General features: G+C 43.3%; 1 protein-coding gene and 1 pseudogene across 4 annotated transcripts in view; one reads left to right on the top strand and one right to left on the bottom strand.

The window, feature by feature from the left end:
* Nucleotides 1-18,759, top strand: part of ST3GAL3 (ST3 beta-galactoside alpha-2,3-sialyltransferase 3) — a 181,577-nt gene that overhangs the window by 54,685 nt on the left and 108,133 nt on the right. For 2 of the 4 annotated variants that reach the window (XM_078073265.1, XM_078073267.1), the window contains exon 3: nt 12,959-13,006. The exons of the other annotated variants lie outside the window; for them this stretch is intronic. In XM_078073265.1, the coding sequence (XP_077929391.1) occupies nt 12,959-13,006 (48 nt within the window). The remainder of the gene's footprint in view (nt 1-12,958; nt 13,007-18,759) is intronic. 4 annotated transcript variants of the gene reach the window in all.
* LOC118531842 (large ribosomal subunit protein bL20m pseudogene) lies at nt 2,699-3,409 on the bottom strand (annotated as a pseudogene).

Below are 18,759 nucleotides of genomic sequence, written 5' to 3'. Positions count from 1 at the left end.
TGATGAACGAAAGTGATGGCAACCAGTTAATAGCTTTTCATTTCTCAGCTGGGGTACTGTGCAGTGGCATATCCTCCCTTTTTAAGTAGAAATATTACGAAGTCATGGATACACAATATTTCTCATGACAAAATACAAAAACTTTGTTGAGCAACCTTTTACTTTATTCCCCCCCTTTGCCTTAACTGAGTTATCTCTGGAGAACAGAATGGCACCATACTCATTCATTCATTCATTCATTTATTTATTTTAAAGATTTTATTTATTTTTATTTTTTAGAAGATTTTATTTATTTATTTGACAGAGAGAGAGCACAAGCAGGGGGAGTAGCAGGCAGAGGTAAAGGGAGAAGCAGGCTCCCCACAGAGCAGGGGGAGCCTGATGTGGAACTCGATCCCAGGACCCCAGGATCATGACCTGAGCCAAAGGCAGTCGCTTAACCAACTGAGCCACCCAGGCGCCCAAGATTTAATTTTTTTAAATATTCTTCATACCCAACATGGGACTTGAACTCATGATTCCAAGATCAAGAGTCACATACTCCACCCACTGAGCCAGCCAGGCACCCCAAGTACCATACTTTTTTTTTTTTTAAAGATTTTATTTATTTATTTGACAGAGAGAGACACAGCGAGAGAGGGAACACAGGAAGGGGCAGAGGGAGAGGGAGAAGCGGGCTTCCTATTGAGCAGGGAGCTCCATGTGGGCTTGATCCCAGGACCCCGGAATCATGACCTGAGCCGAAGGCAGATGCTTAACGACTAAACCACCCAGGTGCCCCATACTTTTTTTTTTTTTTAGATTTATTTATTTATTATTTGAGAAAGAGAATTTCAAGCAGACTCCCTGCTGAGCAGGAGCCCAGCTTGGGGCTCGATCCCATGACCCTGAGATATGACCTGAGCTGAAATCAAGAGTCAGATGCTCAACCGACTGAGCCACCCAGGTGTCCCAGTACTATAATCTTTTAATGACAGCCTACAAGTACATCCTTTTTTCCAGATGAAGAACAGAATGTCATATGGCAAATGACTGAAGAGTCTCATCCTGTCCAAGGGTCTCTGGCACATGTGAATAATGCAGGCCCTGTTCTCACAGAGATGTATCTCTTTTTTTTTATTATTTGGATTTTTTTTTTTTTAAAGATTTTATTTATTTATTTGAGAGAGAGCGAGCACATGAGAGGGGGAGAGCCAGAGGGAGAAGCAGACTCCCCACTGAGCAGGGAGCCCGATGCGGGACTCGATCCTGGAACTCCAGGATCATGACCTGAGCCGAAGGCAGTCGCTTAACCAACTGAGCCACCCAGGCGCCCTATTATTTGGATTTTTAAAAGTTATATTGGATTTAAAGCAAATCCTAGACATCATGTCATTTTACCCATAAATACTTCAGTATACATCTCTAAGAGAAGAACTTTTTAAAAATAGAGCCATCGGCGTGCCTGGGTGGCTCAGATGGTTAAGTGTCTGCCTTCGGCTCAGGTCATAATCCCAGGGTCCTGGGATCGAGCCCCGCATTGGGCTCCTGGCTCAGCAGGGAGCCTGCTTCTCCCTCTTCCTCTGCCTCTCCCCCTGCTCATGCTTTCTCTCTTTGTATCTCTGTGTCTCAAATGAATAAATAAAAAAATAAAATAGAGCCATCATGTTTTTACCTCACATTAACCTAGTTCCTTAATATCTTCTAATACCTAATCCATACTTAAATGTCTCTATTATCTTAGAGATGCCTTTTCATAGTTGGGTTTGTTGGTTTTTTTTTTAAATCTGGGTCCAAACAAGGTCCACATATTTGCTTGTTTTGTCTTTTAATTATCTTTTATTCAAAACTAATTATTTTTGGTAAATCATATTTGGATAAATAATCACAAAATAACATAAGATAGTATCTAGTAAAGCATTAAGTAAGTAGGATGTGGTCAAATATGAGTCACCTAGGTTTCTATTGGACTCCTCATTGGCTCTGTTGGTAGCTATATGACAACTAGGTCAGAGAACCAGATCAACTAGCTTTGAAGCCCCATTCCTACCACTGTAGGCTATGTAATCCTGTGCAGGTTAATTTAGTGTTTGTTCTTAGTGAAGTTATACATGTGCGTGGTTCGAAAAAACAATTCTACAAGGCTTGTTACCAACAAAAATGAACAAGAAAAAAAGTACTCCCCCGTTACCACTACTGCTTGATTTCCTACTGCTAGGAATTTCAACTCTTCTAAGTAATTTGTTTGGTATTTACCTCCAGATCTCTAAATAACATACTTATATTGCCAGTTGTTAATATTTCTATTTTGGGTATTACCTATTGACTTTCTACAGTTGAAGGTGAAGATTCAGTACTCTCACACTGACTGCTTCTTCACCACAGGTAGGAAGTCCATCCTCCCATTCTCCCGATACAGTTAGAGCAGCATTTGGTCCATATACCATGACCACGAAAAATGCTGTTCATAGATAACATGATTACTGTTTTTTCACTGCACATTTTGTTTTTCCTGAAGTCAGTTAACAGCCTTGCCTTTTGTTTTGCTTAGTTTTCTGTGTATTTATCACTAATTCAATCCTAAACTCTTCCTTAGTTGTATGAATCTGTTCTCCAGACGTTCAAACACATTAGGTGGTCTGTCAGTTTCATTTTCTTGAGTAAAATATCTCTGTGAGCCTTCTGACCCGCACAGCTGTGGACTGTTTGCTCTTTTTTTTTTTGAACACCACACGAGCTTTATTTGTACAGCCTGTAAGATTTCTAGATCTGTCCCAGTGAGGGGAAAAGGGGCCTCTTAAACCTGTTACTAAAATGCAAATTAATAATTGTTGATCAAACACACAGTGTTGACAAAGAATTCTTAGCCCCTATTTTAACTACTGTGATCATCAGGGGGAAAAAAACAAAAAAAAAACCCCTTTCTCCTAAGACATTCAGCTGCAAAGGGCAGGCAGTGTTGGAATCCCCCTCAGTGATCCTGCACCACTCTGGAAAATATGCCTTTGGGCTCTTTCCCATCCCCCAGGGCAGCAGCAAATCCTTCCTGTCGCCTCCTTTTGGCCAAAGCAGCCAAAGATTTAAGTCTTTGGTTAATAGATGGCTAGATCTGCAAGTACTTTCCTGCTGAGCTCCACCTGGCACTTAATTAAATTGACAATGAATGCTGGGTACTTCGGGCCGTGTTCCTGGGAGGCAGCTGTAATTCGATTAATCCAGAGTGTGCTCCTGTTCCTCTTCTTCAGTTTTCGCGCTTTTGTGCATTTCACAAACGCTCTGGTCCCGGCTCTCACCGCCAGCCTGCAGCTCCGATCCTTCCTTCCCCGGAAGTGCCGCGCATGCTGCAGCACCTCCTGGACCCCTGGACCCGCCAGCAGCGGTCAGTGAGGCGGCTCCGCGGCCAGAGCTGTGCGGTGAGCAAGACCATGGCGCCCGCGGCCGGCTTCTCCTCCACTGTTTGCTCTTTATCCCCGCTGCCGGGCTATGGTCTTGGAGTCACCCTCCACCATCATCCTCTTCTGGTATATCTTGTTTCCTGAATCCCATGTTTTTGTTTTTGTTTTGTTTTGTTTTCAATTCTTCATTTAGTGGCACACATCCTCTAATAATTTCCTGAGAAAGGTTGCATGCGAGGTAAATTTTTGAGACCTTGCCTGTATGAAAGTATCTTTATTCTAAACTCATACTTAGTTGATAGTCATGCTGGGTATAGAATTCTTGGTTAGAAATTATTTTCCCTCGGGGACACCTGTGTGGCTCAGTTGGTTAAGCATCTGACTTCGGCTCAGATCATAATCTCGGGGTCCTGGGATTGAGCCCCACGTTGGACTCCACACTCAGTGGGGAGTCTGCTTGACCCTCTCCCTGTCCCTCTCCCTCTGCCCCTCCCCTGCTCGTGCTCGCTCTCTCAAATAAATAAAATCTAAAACAAAAAATGTATTTTCCTCAGTATTTTGAAGATATTGCCCCACTGCACTCTAGGCTTTCAGTGTTCCTCTTGAGGGGTCTTATGCCATCCTGATTTATTTATTATTTGCATAAAACCTGTTGTTCTCTCTGGAAATTTAAGTGTTCTGAAATTTCATGATGCTGTACCTTGGTGGAGGGTTATTTTCATATTGTGCTCAGAGGTCCCTTCAAGCTAAAAAAAACTCAAGCCTTTAATTATGGAGAAATTTTATTGAATTGTTTCTTTGAATATTTTCTCCCTTCCATTTTTTTTCTTATTTCTCTTCCTAGAATGCCTGTATTCAGATGTCATGTCTCCTAAACTGGTCCCCTAATTTAAAAATAATTTTTTTCTCTCCCGCTTTCCATCTGTCTTTTGCTTTACGTTCTGAGAGATTTCCTCAACTTAATTTCCAATCTTTTTCATTTCTGCTATCTGTTTTAATTTTCAAGAGTTATTATTTTCTTTTTATTCACTAAATGTACCTTTTTGAAAAATTGACATCTTTTACTTGTTTCATGAAGTATCTTCTCTTTGAGGATTTAATGATTTTTTTTTCCCTAAGTTTTCATCTTCATGTGTATTTCTGTTTTTCCACATTGCATTTATTTTCCAATTGTTTTGGTCTCTGTCTTTACATTGGATACTTTTTTTCTAATGCCTTGTGACCTCAGCCCATAGTTGAGTATGGTGTCTTGTTTTTAGTACTGTTTGCTCTCCCACTTCCACTGGTACCTGGGGCGCTCAGCAGTTGAGACTTTCGGGAGTTCTCTGGGGTATTTCAGGTTGTATGTCAGCTTTCCCCACTACTAGTATAGGATTTAGCTTTGTGGGAGGTTTGCTGAGCCAGTTCCTTTTGTTTACCTGCTTTCCAGCTTCAAAACCTTTACGGCTGGTGTCTCCGCTCTTGTTTTCTTGGTCTTTGTGTCCTTCTGCTTTACAACAACCTTTTATGTCACTTAGAGGGGTTTGGAAGGGAGTGCAGGTATGTGCGTACCTTAAATCAGAGTGAAGCAAACTATAGTTCCTGCACCGAATCCAGCCCTTTCCTCTTTTGAGGGCACTAGGACTAAAGCTTTCCTGTGTTCCTGCAGTTCCAGACCTCATCTGACACCTGACTCAGTTTGGGCTCATGCCTAGTTCTGCTGCTTCTGTTGCCCACGTGGGTTTGTAAGCGATGCCACCCTCCTTCCCTCCCCCCCCCCAGGGGGCAGTGCGTAGTAGAATTGCAGCTACTCCCAGACTGCCAGGTCTCCCTATGGGTGCTGATGCCCCAGGGGGTGGCCTGCCCCTGATCCTCAGCCAACTGCCTTTTGTCTCCTGGATGATATAGCACTTTCTTTCTCAATTTCATGGTGACTCAGTTTTTAAAAATAGTCTTTGATGTGTCAAAGCCTTTTTTGAAAGTCTAAACAGATTGTATTGACGAGTTCCCTTTTAGTCACATGCATTTTTACCTCCTGAAAGAAACCCTAATATATTAATTAGGTGTGATTTTAGCTTCCTGAAACCACACACCCCTCACTTTCAATGCTTCAGTGCCTCTCCTAAGCTGTTCCCACCCTACCAGCACAGCCTGTCCTATAAGGTCATCTCAAACCAGCTCAAATACTATCGACTCCGTGGCTTACTAGGTTCTCCCAGCAAAAACTCTCCCTCTTGCATCTGAACTCCTATAGCAACTTCTTTATGTTCTCCTCCTGATGGATGGTTCATAAACTCGTCCATGTCAGGGACCATGTCTAATCTTTTCCTGCAGTTTTTTAAGCTTAGTAAAAACCCTATTATATATGTTTGATAAATTAATGAAATAAATCTAAGAAACTTCTTAAATAAGCCTATCTACTCTATCTACTGTATTGATTCACAGCTGAGTCTGCCATCTGATCATTGTACAGAAATGGTTCCCACTGAGGTTACAGATGTCTTCCCAGTGAATAATTCTGCTGAATCTTTTTATCCATCACTTTCTTCTACCTCTTGCCACATTTCAATATTCCTTCTTGTAACCAGTTCTCACCTCCTCTGGCTCCCTCTGTTCTGCTACTCCTGTCTCTGATTATTTCACTGATTTCTCTTCCATATACCACATTCCCCTAAATTCATGGTTGTGTTTTATTTTCTGTCCTCAGACCTTTTTTCTCTGTATCTTCAGGAATCCCATTTACTCAGATTTTGTTTGTTTGGGATGGGGGAGAGAGGGAAGAAATTGAGGGGGCTAACACTAGGGGTTAGAACCCTCCCCCCAGGATCTAGGCAATGGAGAATCTAGAACAAGAAACAGCCACGTGGTCATTAAAGTATCAGCTCTGCTAATAGACCAGGAAACCCCTAAAGTTGAGGCTCTTCTGTAAGGCTAGATTAGAGGACACCTCTTAGGGCCAAGGTCCAAGTGGGGCCTTTTACTTCCCCTGAGATTCAGACCCTGTGGGGTGAGTTGTGCTTGGAGCAGGTCCAGCCTGGTGTCAGATCCCCACGTTACACCCAGTCATTGGAAAGGCAGAGAGTGCTCCAGGGTATTAAAGGGTGAGGACTGGAAGGTAGAGGAAGTGAGCCCGCTCAGACTACAGATGGCTCAGTGATAGTAAGAGACATGAAAAGGAGAATCCCAGTTATAGGGTAAGCCTCAAAGGAACCCTGAGATCTAGTGGAAAGGTGATCCGTGGTATAGTCGAATGCCACAGACACTGGCACTGGAAGAACATTCTGGATTTAAGACAGCTCTTTAAGGTGTCTTGTTGCCCTCAGTGGCAGGGTTGTGGCTTTCACTCTGATCTCTGCCTCGAAGGTGGGCCCTAGGGCCCAGCCTCAAGTCTGGCCCTTGGCCTCCCAGTCTTTGCTCTTCTTTGTCTGCTTGTATCTCCCCAGCTCTCTGTATTTCCCAGTTCAGGTCACCCAAAGGTAGACTCTGTCTGCCCCATAGATGGATGATGATCTGTCTGTGGACTGCCTGCCCCTGGGTCAGGTACCCACTGTGGTCCAGTCGTCAGTGGCCAGAGGAGAGACAGGGTCATGGGGTTTAGATGAAAGCCACTCCCAGTCAAGCAGCAGTCACCATCTAGTTGCCCACACCCCAAATGTAGATATAATCCTCCTCCTTCTTCATCTCTCACTCTCGTCCCACTAGTCACTCGTCCTGTAAAGTTTCCCTTTTGAACATCTCTAGCATCCATCCTTTTTCTCTTCCTGCTGCCACTGCCTTGGTTCAGGCTGCCGTGTCCTCTCCTCTGGAGTAAGCGTACTCCTCCTTGTCGATCTCCCTGCCTTCAGTCTCTCTGCCCTCATTTATCTTTTACTCCCTTGCCAGAATAGTCAATTTCGCTCCCACATAACAGTCAAAGTTTATATTTAAAAAATAAATCAGATCATGTTACTCCCCTGGCTGAAGCTATTGAAATACAGTCAGACTTTTTCTATGGCCTCCTACGTAGGGCCTCCCAAGGATCTGGTTCGTGTCTTCCTCTCTGACCTCATTTCCCATCCTCCTTGTGTTTTCAGTGCTCTGCGTTCCAGCAACACTGGCCTTCTCGCTGGTCCTTAAACGTACTAAGATTGCTAAACTTGCTTTTCCTTTGGCCTGGAGCTCTTTTTTTCCCTTCATCTTCTCTTGGCTGGCTCCTCTCTTCAGGTCTCAGCCCACAGGTCACCTCCTCAGAGAAGCCTTCCCGAAACGCCCCATCCAGCATGGCCTGTATTTCACCCTTGGTCACTGTCACAGCGTTGAACATTCCTCGTACCACTTACCACTGTCCGAAATTGTTTTGCTCATTTGTTTACTCATTGTTTTCATCTCCCTGCCTAAAACATAAATTCCTGGAGAATAAGAACAGTCTTGTTCTTTCTTACTGTTGTATCCCTAAGTCTGGTGTGTAGGAGTTGCTTCATAAATATCTGTTAAATTAACAAACAGTGAGATAGCTCCTTCATTACTCTTATGCTTAGCTTTTTATCCCCAACTTTATTAAGACATAATTGACAACATAATGGTAAGTTTAAGGTGTACGGTGTGATAATTTGACATACATCTGTATTTGTGAAATGATCACCACAATAAAGCAAGTTAGCACGTCCATCGGCTCACCTCGTTACCTTTGTGTGTGTGTGCGTGTGGTGAGAGCCTGTAAGATCTGCTCTCTTAGCAAATATCAAATGTATAGTACAGGACTGTTAACTTTTGAATGCTTAGCTTTATATGTGTTTTTATTTTACCTGCTTGCAAGCTACTTGAGGGGACCATTTTTTTTTTTTTATTCATTCTTCCATCTCTAGGGCTTACATGCGGTAGACAGCCGAAGATACGTGTTGAATGTGTACTGTGACTGCTACCTCGTACCCAAATATGCAGCTCGTTCACATAATTTGAGCTTTGGAAGCCCCTTCAGCGACTGGAAAGACTAAGCCCCCTTCTTCCTCCTCCTTTTCTATTCCTTTTATCCGCTTCAAAAACCAGACGCAGGAAACATCTGACCTAATAAAAGATTTCCAGTAAATTCTAGGTTTCCTCCTTGAACAAAGTTGTGCACAGCAATGCTCTGTTGTACCTTGGTCTGGAATTCTGTTTGGTCACTTGTGTAGCGCGCCACATGGCTGCCTCTGGCCTGGGAGCCAGGAACAGCTGGAGCCTGGGCTGCTCGAAATAAAAATGACATATTTGTTAGCCAGACAGGGAGAAGCCTGGATATTCTTGCTCTGTTTCTTGCAAAACAAACTTCTTGATTTGTTGAAATACCGAATTTTCGCTTTAGCCGTCACAGTGGTTTATGACTAAAATGATCTTACATCCTTTAGAATAAACACAAATAACGAATGACCAAACTGATTCTCAAGTCTGTGCCTTTAATGCTCAAAGCAAAATCCATCAAAGCTTACGCAAAACATGAATATGTCACTGACTTCCTCCTGAAATTTCCACCCTGTCACTCGCATTTTCAGCAGTACAGACTCGTGCTCTTGGGAGCCGTCCACTACCACTGGAAGTAACATCTGTGAAGACCCTGACTTTTTCTTTCCAGTAAGGCGCTCATCTGCTTCCTGCTTACTCTTTACGTACGCCTGTCCACTTTATTTTTATTTTAGTTGTCAATTAACTTGTCCGTCTTCCTTGGCTCTTATTCGGTCCCCTGCCTCTAGTATCTGGCACAGGGCCTGGCACATAATCAGCATTTGATAATTGGCGGGGGGTGGGGTACGGTGGGGTGGGAGTGGGGAGAGGGAAGAGAAGAAGAAGAAGAATTTTAAAAAGCCCAGTCTTGGGGCGCCTGGGTGGCTCAGTCATTAAGCGTCTGCCTTCGGCTCAGGTCATAATCCCAGGGTCCTGGGATCGAGCCCCACATCGGGCTCCCTGCTCGCGGGAAGCCTGCTTCTCCCTCTCCCACTCCCCCTGCTTGTGTTCCCTCTCTTGCTGTGTCTCTCTCTGTCAAATAAATAAATAAAATCTTTAAAAAAAAAAAAAAGCCCAGTCTTTTCAGGAATTGATATAGCTGAGATATATTTCAATGGCATGAAATAAAAGGATGACCTCAGTAACTACAGGAAAAAGCTGAACAGCTTTTTGGCATGTACAGTGAAAAATGAAGGCAATCAAGAACCTTCCATCCTTTTGCGTTGGTAGTAGTGAGTTAGAGGTTAAAATCCTACAGGTGGATTAGAGAGTTCTTTTTTTTTTTTTTAGTTTTTTAAAAATTACTATTATGATACTATAAGTAATACATGTTCACTATACAAATTTTGCAAAAACACAGAGTAGAAACATTACCTATAATTCTTTCACCCAGAGACAGCCACTGTTAGCATTTCATCTTGCTGCTTTTAGGCTCATTAAGTTTTAGTCTTTCACTTAATTTTAAGCCTTTCTTCTTGGTTTATATTGAAAAGTTTAAAAGAGATTATTTCAGGACTGCTTGAGAGTACAAAGAAGGTAAATTGCACTTGGAACGGTACTTGTCAACTGCAATAAAAATTCGAGATGCTGTTTTTATTGTTGCTCATGTGGGCAGTCAGCTCCTCAGGAAGCTGGTCCTAATCTTCTCCAGGTGGCTGCAGCCTCTAACCTAGAAGCTTCGAGGCCACTTTTCTTATTCCCCTTACGCTGATTTGTGTACATGCCTTTATTTTCCTAGGAGGAGGCCACACCTGAACCCCTGAAGCTTCACTGTCGAGGGACAGTTAGGTTGACTTAAATCGAATGAGAATCTATATGCAGAATGGATTTTTTTTCCCCCAGCTTCTGAAATACCACTTAGATCGCATCACCTTTGAAAGCAAGCAAGGACATTTACTGGTTTATTCCTTTGTTGAAGAAACACATTGACCACTTTCTGTGCGTCAGTCACTGAGTGAGGCATCATCGCCTCAGAATGAATACACGTTTCTTGTCCTCAGGGAACGTCAAATGCTTAATAAGAGAAAAAGAAGTAACCAGGCATTATGAGAAATAACATAATAATATTATAGTGATGTCCTGAAGAAGAGGGTGAGCAGAACTGACCAGGGAAGGCGTCAGGAAGAGGGGATGATTGGGGTGCCTGGGTGGCTCAGGCAAATTTATAGAGACATAAGTGAATCAGTGGTTGCCTGGGGCTGGAGGTGGGAACGGGGCGGGACTGTAAATGGGCATGGAGGGATCTTTTCGGAGTGATGGAAATGTCGAAAAATTGCATGTGGTGATAGTTGCACAGCTCTGTAAATTCTCTAAAAAAATCATTGAATTGCACATTTAAAATGAGTGAATTTTATAGTATGTAAATTATACCTCAATAAAGCTCTTTTAAAAAAGAGAGAAATAAGGGGTTCTCTTCTGGAAGGGCAGTAGCATTGAGAGAAGACAGATGTGTGAAATGTTGATAAAGAAGTAGAATTTGTAAGAGTCAGACATTGGTTTTATCTCACAGAGGTAGGATGGTTACCTGTCAGATCAGCCAAGTGTCCTTCCTGGGCTTCTACATTTTTGTAAAAAGACATCAACCCTGTCATCTCCTTGGTGGGTTTCAAAGCATATGTATCTGCCCTTAACTGGCAGTATAGACTATCTGCCTCTGGATCCTTATTAAAAAGGATCTGTGGGGTGCCTGGGTGGCTCAGTTGTTAAGTGTCTGCCTTCGGCTCAGGTCATAGTCCTGGGGTCCTGGGATTGAGTCCCGTATCGGGCTCCCTGCTCAGCAGGAAGCCTGCTTCTCCCTCTCCCACTCCCCCCTGCTTGTGTTCCCTCTCTCACTGTGTCTCTCTCTGTCAAATAAATAGATAAAATCTTTAAAAAAAAAAAAGATCTGTGGTCCATTCATTTCTCTAGGCACTGTTATTCAGCAAATGGCTATTGAGTGCCAGGCACTCTGCGGGTAATGGAGCAGGGGATCAAGCAGGTACAGTGTCTGCCTTTATGGATCTGATAGTCCAGCAGTGGGGACAGATGTTACTTACAGTTAAGGTAACTATTGGGTTGGATTTCCTTGTGTGATAAGAGGAAATGACATCAACCTGAGATCCGAAGGATAATGCTGGGGTGGGAGTGGGGCTGTAGACCCTGGTCCTTTATGCATCCAGCTGGCTTTCCTTGGTGGTGAGTGAGCCTTTGGAGTCCGGGGTATCCGGGGTTGTCTTGGGCCTTAAATTATCTTGGTGTTCCTTAGAATTTTTATTGAACTATACATTGCCTTTATGCCATCATTTTGTACAAGCTCGTGTTGGAAGAAATAGCCATACCAGATTCACACTCACTTATTATAGAAATGCCATAGAAGTTACAGTCTGCAATATCATACAGCGTCCCCCTTTTATTGTTGGGACCCGTAAGAGAAATTTCCTCCTGATGACTGTTTAGTATTTGCTTTTATATTTTGGTCTTTTAGTCACTCAGAAGTATCCCACTCCATCGAGCTTCAGGTCTCCACACATGGCCATCTCGCTGCCTGGAACGCTCATTCCATTCCTGTTAGGTTTAACCCCTGCTTACCTTCAGCTCTTAGCAGGTGTCACTTCTTTAGGGAAGCCTTCCCTAAACAATACCCACTCCCCTTCCTAACTAGGTCTGGTTCTTTTTTTTTTTAATTTTTATTTTTTAAGTAAAATAAAATGGAGCCCAGTGCAGGGCTCAAACTCATGACCCCGAGATCGAGATCTAAGCTGAGATCAAGAGTCGGATGCTTCACTGACTGAGCCATCCAGGTGCCCCCTTGGTCTGGTTCTTAATTGGAATGTTCACAGCACTCTTTTTAACTTAGTCAGTTTTTAGTTGGATGCTTTGTTGTTTGGTAACTTGTTTTGTCTCTTAGACTGATGGCAGGGAGATCCGTGAGGAGACCGTGCTTCTTTGTTTGCTGCTGTATGTCAAAGTTATAGTATAATATCATGCCCAATAAATATTTACTGAATGGTCGAATGAATGAATGCACTGTGGGCACTAAATCTTGTAACTGTTCATTTTCTCCTTTCCTTTGGTGGTTAGGGAGCTCCGGCCTTCTTGATTCTACCTCCAGTTCTCATGGCATGCATTTTGTGTACTAACATTCCCCTGACTATATACTTCCTTTCTTGACTTCTTCATTTTTAAGTTCCAGTGTGTACTGTAAATTCCTGTAGGCCACTTTAAGCCCTTTGGGAGAAGAAATAATAAACAGTTGGGTATATGAATAGGAAAAGAAAGGGAGAAGTCAAAGGGAAATGTTAGTGCCTTTAACCAGATGCAGGAGAGAAGTTTTCTGTTGTATTGCTTCAATTTTATTTTCATTTTAAGAAGGGGGAAAAAAAGCATGTCCCCTAATTTGGCAGGAAATGCCTCTGAAAAATTTGGGGCCTGTCTCTGCCCTGCGATGTTCTTCCCGGTGGCAGAAGGCTCGGGCCTGGGCTCGGCAAGACCTCCTTGGCCCAGTGGGCGGGTGGGCATGGACCTGTGGATGTTGTCTGTGCAGCTGAGTGTTCCGATCCAGTTGACTTTCCCTTGGGGAGGGTTTGGGCAGAGTTGGTGGGAGCTTGTTTTTTTTTTTTTTTTTTACTCTAAGAAGGAGAAAGAAATGAACTTGTCCTCTTGTGTTGCAGATTCAGTGGTTCTTTCCTTTGACTCCGCTGGACAAACACTAGGCTCAGGTACCAATCCCTCCCTCTCTATCCTTTCGGCACTCAGCACTTGGCCACATATGAAGTGGAGCCTGGTGAGGTTGCGGGGAGGGTATCTGGGGATGGCAGTGGAATATCTCAGAATGGTGGGAAAGTCTTCAGAAGCTTTTCTGGGGACTCATGGTCTAGAAGGGGGGTGCAACATCCAGAAGACTTTGCCAGTTGCTTTAAAAGTGGGCACTGGAGGACTTTGGGTAGATGCTCTCTCCTCATTCAGAGTGTTCCAGGCTCATATAAAGGGTATGTGTTTTCTGAGCACATATCCTGGCCCAGAGAGTGGGGCAGAAGGCATTGAGAGACCCCAAGCTCTGGGGATGCTAGAGAAGATAATCATCAGGGCTCTCCAGCAAAGTGTCAGGCTGATGAGAGTATGACAGCTTCCTGAGAACATGCACTGTTGCATGTTTGCACGCACGCCCCATATGCTCAAATACACCCCTGCCCCAGGACGCGCACTTACTGTGCACTTGTACCAACCCATGTGCTGGGCCACAGATGCCCTCCCTTCCCCGTGTCTCAGCACAGGACACACAGACTGACATGCCCACTCCTTGGACACCAAATCCCTCCGGCTCGGTGGAGCTTGGCTCTCCCAGGTCGGAGGCAGTCTCCCTGCTTCACATCACTGTGCTGTTGACGGTGAGCAGAAAGAGACGTCACTTCGAGTCTTCAGCTTGCTGCCATTACATTGGTGTGGGAGCCCCAGGATGGCTTTACTGTGTGAGAAGAGCACCTCTGGGCATCAAGCCTGCATTTTTAGTTGAAGATGGTGGTTCTTGTAATGGTGGGTGGTGCTTGTGAGTAACAGGGAGGCTTGGCTGGCCTGCTGAGGGCAGTTAATCCATTTTGCTGTCCTTGAATCTTTACAAAGCAGCTGTGAGGTTCAGGCAGTTGTGGATGAGGGGAAAGATGAGTTCAGAGGATGCAGTCATGGCTGTGCCTGTTTACTAAGGGCTTCCTATGTGCCAACACCGTGGTAGGTGCTTCAGACATGTTTTGCAAGGTGGATAGTGTATCTTTGATTGTAGATAAAAGAAACTGATGCTCTGAAGGGTAAAGTAACCTGTCTGGGGCCACTCAGATCTGTCCGCCTCTGCAGCTCATACTGTCTCCCTTGTTATCTTGCTCTCTCATACCTCGTATGCTTGAGATGTACTCCACCCAGATGCTGAGACAAGAGAGATCACTTTAAGAGAGAGTGGACAGAGAGAAAGTTTTTAAATAGACACAAAAGTTGTGTCTACTTTTATAGGAAAAGATTGATCAATTTTATTACATTAAAGTTAACTCCTCATTAATCAAAAAGACACCATTAAGAGAGTGATAAAAGCAATCCAGATTGCAAAAAAGATATTTATAACCCAACCACCCAACAAGGGACATGTTTCCAGAATGAAGAACTACGGAAATCAATAGGAATAAAGAAACAACCCAGTATCGAAATAAGCAAAAAGGCCTAAGTAGGCACTTCACAAAAGGGGAAATCCAGATGGCCAATAAACTTATGAAAAGGTGTTCGATTGCATTTTGCATTGCTACCTAGGGAAAGGCAAATTAGGATTACAGGGAGATACCACCGCATCTCTACTAAAATGGCAAAACTTGAAAAGCTTGCTATTCGGGTGTTGGTGAGGATGTGGTACAGTGGAAGCTCTGAGTCTTTACTGGCCAGAGGGTAAGCTGGTTACAACCCCTTTAAAAAGACCATGTAGTATCTAGTAAAATTTGAATATACACATACCTCATGACCTGGCTTTTCCTCTCATAGCTATATTCCTACATAAGTGGATGCTTCTATATGTACCAGGATATGTGTACAAGATACATGTACAGGAATCTCTGTCATTGGATGCAGCTGAAGGCCTGGACAGGTGCATTTAGCAGCTATTTGAGGACTCTGAAATATGAATAGTAGCAGACAGATTGGGGAAAAAGACTAGAATTAAGAGTGCTGCCACACAGTCAGTGAATTTCTCATTTTCCCCCTGGTGTCCCATGTCCTAGACTCAAGCAATGCACATCAGGGCACAACCAGAGGGAATTTCAGAAGACCTCTAGTTAGGGCTCTGGGGCGGGAAAGGGGCTCTAAGGCTCAGGCAGAGGGGAAGTCTTCCAGGGGTTGTCTTTTCCTGTGTTCTCTTGTGCCTTAGTCCCCAGGCAGTCCCACGGTAGTGGTGGTGGTGGTGGTGGTTTCAGTGGCAGCATGGGGTCTTCAAGCACCTAAAACTGAAGGAGGGAAGCCTTCCTCTCTGATCAGAGGACATGTAATCCCAGGAGGGTGGGGTGAAATTGGTTGCTTTTTTTCCCTCCACCTTCCTGCTGGTTGGATTTGAGTACAGTTTGAGAAATGTGTGGCAGAATGTGGTAAAACTAAGTTCCCGGCTTTGAGGCCAGAGAACCAAGAAGGGGAGGCCTAGTGAACTGGAAGGTGCAAGGAGAAAACAGAGGGAAGAATTCAGGAAAGTGATTCCAGAAAGTTACTTACAACCTTCTGGGCTAACCCCTGAGCTGTGCATGCATGCGTTGGATTCTAACCAACATACCAAAGACTTTGAGAACTGATCTGAAAGATAGACCACTGCCTGAGTCCCAGACTGGACAGTGGGTGGCGCCCACAGAGGACACACCTGAGTAGGCTTTGAAACTGGAACTGACATTGAAACCACAGCCCATGGAAGGCTGGTCAGAACTTGCCACCTAAATCCAACCTGGTTGAGAGTCTGGTAGAACAAAAATGTCAACATTCTCTACTGGATTTATTTATTTATTTATTTATTTATTTATTTACTTACTTACTTACTTACTTTTAAAGATTTATTTATTTTGGGGGGGGTGTGTGTGAGCAGGGGGAGGGGCAGAGGGAGAGAGAGAATCCTCAAGCAGACTCCCTGCTAAGCGCAGAGTCTGACACAGGGCTTGATCCCAGGACCCTGAGATCATGACCTGAGCTGAAATCAAGACTCAGACACTTAACTGACTGAGCCACCCAGGCGCCCCTCTCCACTGGATTTAAATAAGACCTAAAGTTTCATAACTTCATATTCAAAATATCCAAGGTATAATCCAGAACTACTTATCATGTGAAGAACCAGGAACATCTCAACACAGATGTTGGAATAATCTGACAATGACTTTAAGTAGCTATTATAAAAATGCTCCGCAAAATAAGAGCAAACAGTGTTAAAACAAAAAAGATAGAAACTGTTAGGCCCTCCCCCCTCCAAAAAAAAAAGATAAAAAAGAACCAAATGGAAATAAAGGAAAAAAAATACAATACTGAAATTTTTAAAAACTCAACTGAATGGACTCAATATCAAAATAGAGACGAAGAGGAAAGAATCAATGACCTTGAAAGGAAAGCAATAGGAAGTATCCAGTGTGAACAACGAAGAAAAAAGAGTTAAAAAGTCGAGCAGAGCCTCAGTGACGAGTGGGGCAATACCAGAAGGTTACTGTCTGCTGTTGGAACCCAGAAGAAGAGGAATAGTGCAGTGCAGAAGAGACATACAAAGGAATAATGGCTAAGTCTCCCCAGATTTGGTTCCCACGTGGGGTTTATCTGTTAACTGGTGAAGAAAAAGTATTTGACAAAAATTCAACATCTACTCCTGATAAAAACTCTCAGTAAACTTAGAAGGGAACTTCTTCAACTGGATATGAGGCATCTCCAAACAACCTACAGCAAACAGCATACTTCATGGTGAGAAACTGCTCTCCCTCTGAGATCAGGAACCACTCCTGCAAGTCCTAGCCAGTGCAGTAGGGCAAGAAAAAGGAACAATGAGAATACAGATTGGAAAGGAAGGAGTAAAACTGACCCTTCTTGTAGGTGACATGATTGCCTACATAGAAAATCTCAAGGAATCTACAAAAAAAAAACCCTCCTAGAACTAATAATTGAGTTTAGCAAGATGATGGGATATAAGGTCAAAACATAAAAAATTAATTATATTTCTATATACTAGCAATGAATAATTAAAAATTAAAAAAAATTAACAGCAGCCCCTCTCCAAACCAAAATACTTACATGTAAATCTAATGGAATGTGTGTGGGATCTGTGCACTCAAAGTGGTTCCTCTCCCATTTTTTTGTCCCCGTCCCCCCAAGTGTTCAAGCCACAGACCTGGCAACCACTTTGATTGTTGCCCCTCCTCTCTCCCTTTCTCACTTTTTCTGTATTCACAGTGTGTCCTTGTCCAGCCTTTTTCTAGCAGCTCTGTCCAAGGTACCATCTTCTCTCCCCTGGGTAAGGAAACATCTACTGGTGTCTCTGCTCATTTGTTACCTCCCGGTAGTCCATTCTCCACACTGTAGCCAGAGTGATCTTTTAAAATGTAAGTCAGATCATATCTTGTTCCTGCTGAAAGCTCTCCATTGACTTCATGGTGCACTTAAAATAAAATCCAAACTCCATGACCTACAGAATCCGACTTGCCGGCTCCCACTCCAGTTTCTCTGGAATCATCTCAAACACTTGTGTGTTAGTCCATTTTGTCCCTCACTGCCCTCAAGCCACATTGGCCTTCCTGCGAGTCCGTGAATAGGCCAGGCCTCTTCCTGAGTCAGGGCCTTTGTGCTCAGTGTCTCTTCATCCTAGAATGCTTCACTCCTGCTTCCTGTGACAATCCCAGGTCTGTGTTCAGATGTGCTCTCTGCAGGAAGGCCTTCTTGGACCACTGCACCTAAAGTAGTCCATTCTCTTGACAGCCAGTCCTTCTCTAAGAAGGTATGTCTTTATTTCTTAGCACTTATCCTTCCTTCAAATTATCTGCTGTTTACTTGCTTATTGTCAGTCTCTCCCAGTAGAATTTGGCCGGGGACCTTGCCTGTCTTGTTCATCACTGTGTCCCTGGAACTTAGAGAACAGTAGCTAGCATATAATAGGTGCTCAGTGAATATTTGTTGAATGAAGAGTAGAAAAATAGAAATGGTGATGTCCATCATGCAATGGGTACTTAAGGATTACATAAAAAAATGGCACATGCATGTGGTGGAATACTGTATAGCCATTAAAAATGATGATGTAGACAACCCCAGTGCAGCTCTTCCTACCCACAGGTCCTATGTCTGTGCCTTAATAAAACTACCTTTTTTGCACCGAAAAAATAAAGATAAAAAAATTAAAATGATGATGTAATTTTACTTTTATTGACACAGAAGACATTGAGGATATTGTTGAGTGAGCAAAACAGGAACAAAGAGCGTGTATATTGAGGCCATGAGTAAGTAAACTTATATATGCACATTTACACATGTATTTATGGAAAGAGAGATTTCTGGGAAGATTTTCACCAAAATGTTTACAGCAATTAACTTTAGATAATGGGAATTTCAAATGATTCTTAACTTCATTCTTTAAAAATCCAAATGAAAAAAAACTTATTTTATGGTTAATAAATAGCATGTGTTAATCCTACAGCTGGGAAAAAAGAAAATTAATTTTTTTTTGGAGACAGGGACTCTGTCTTATTTTTTTTTTTTTTTAAGATTTTATTTATTTATCTGAGAGAGAGAATGGGAGACAGAGAGCATGAGAGGGGAAGGGTCAGAGGGAGAAGCCGACCCCCCGCTGAGCAGGGAGCCCCATGTGGGACTCAATCCCGGGACTCCAGAATCATGACCTGAGCCGAAGACAGTTGCTTAACCAACTGAGCCACCCAGGCGCCCGACTCTGTCTTATTTTATATAATAATTGCTTGGTAATTATTTGTACTTATCTGCC

This window comes from Halichoerus grypus, chromosome 5, assembly GCF_964656455.1.
Source record: "Halichoerus grypus chromosome 5, mHalGry1.hap1.1, whole genome shotgun sequence".
Lineage (NCBI taxonomy): Eukaryota > Metazoa > Chordata > Mammalia > Carnivora > Phocidae > Halichoerus > Halichoerus grypus.
This window is presented reverse-complemented; position numbering and strand designations above follow the sequence as displayed.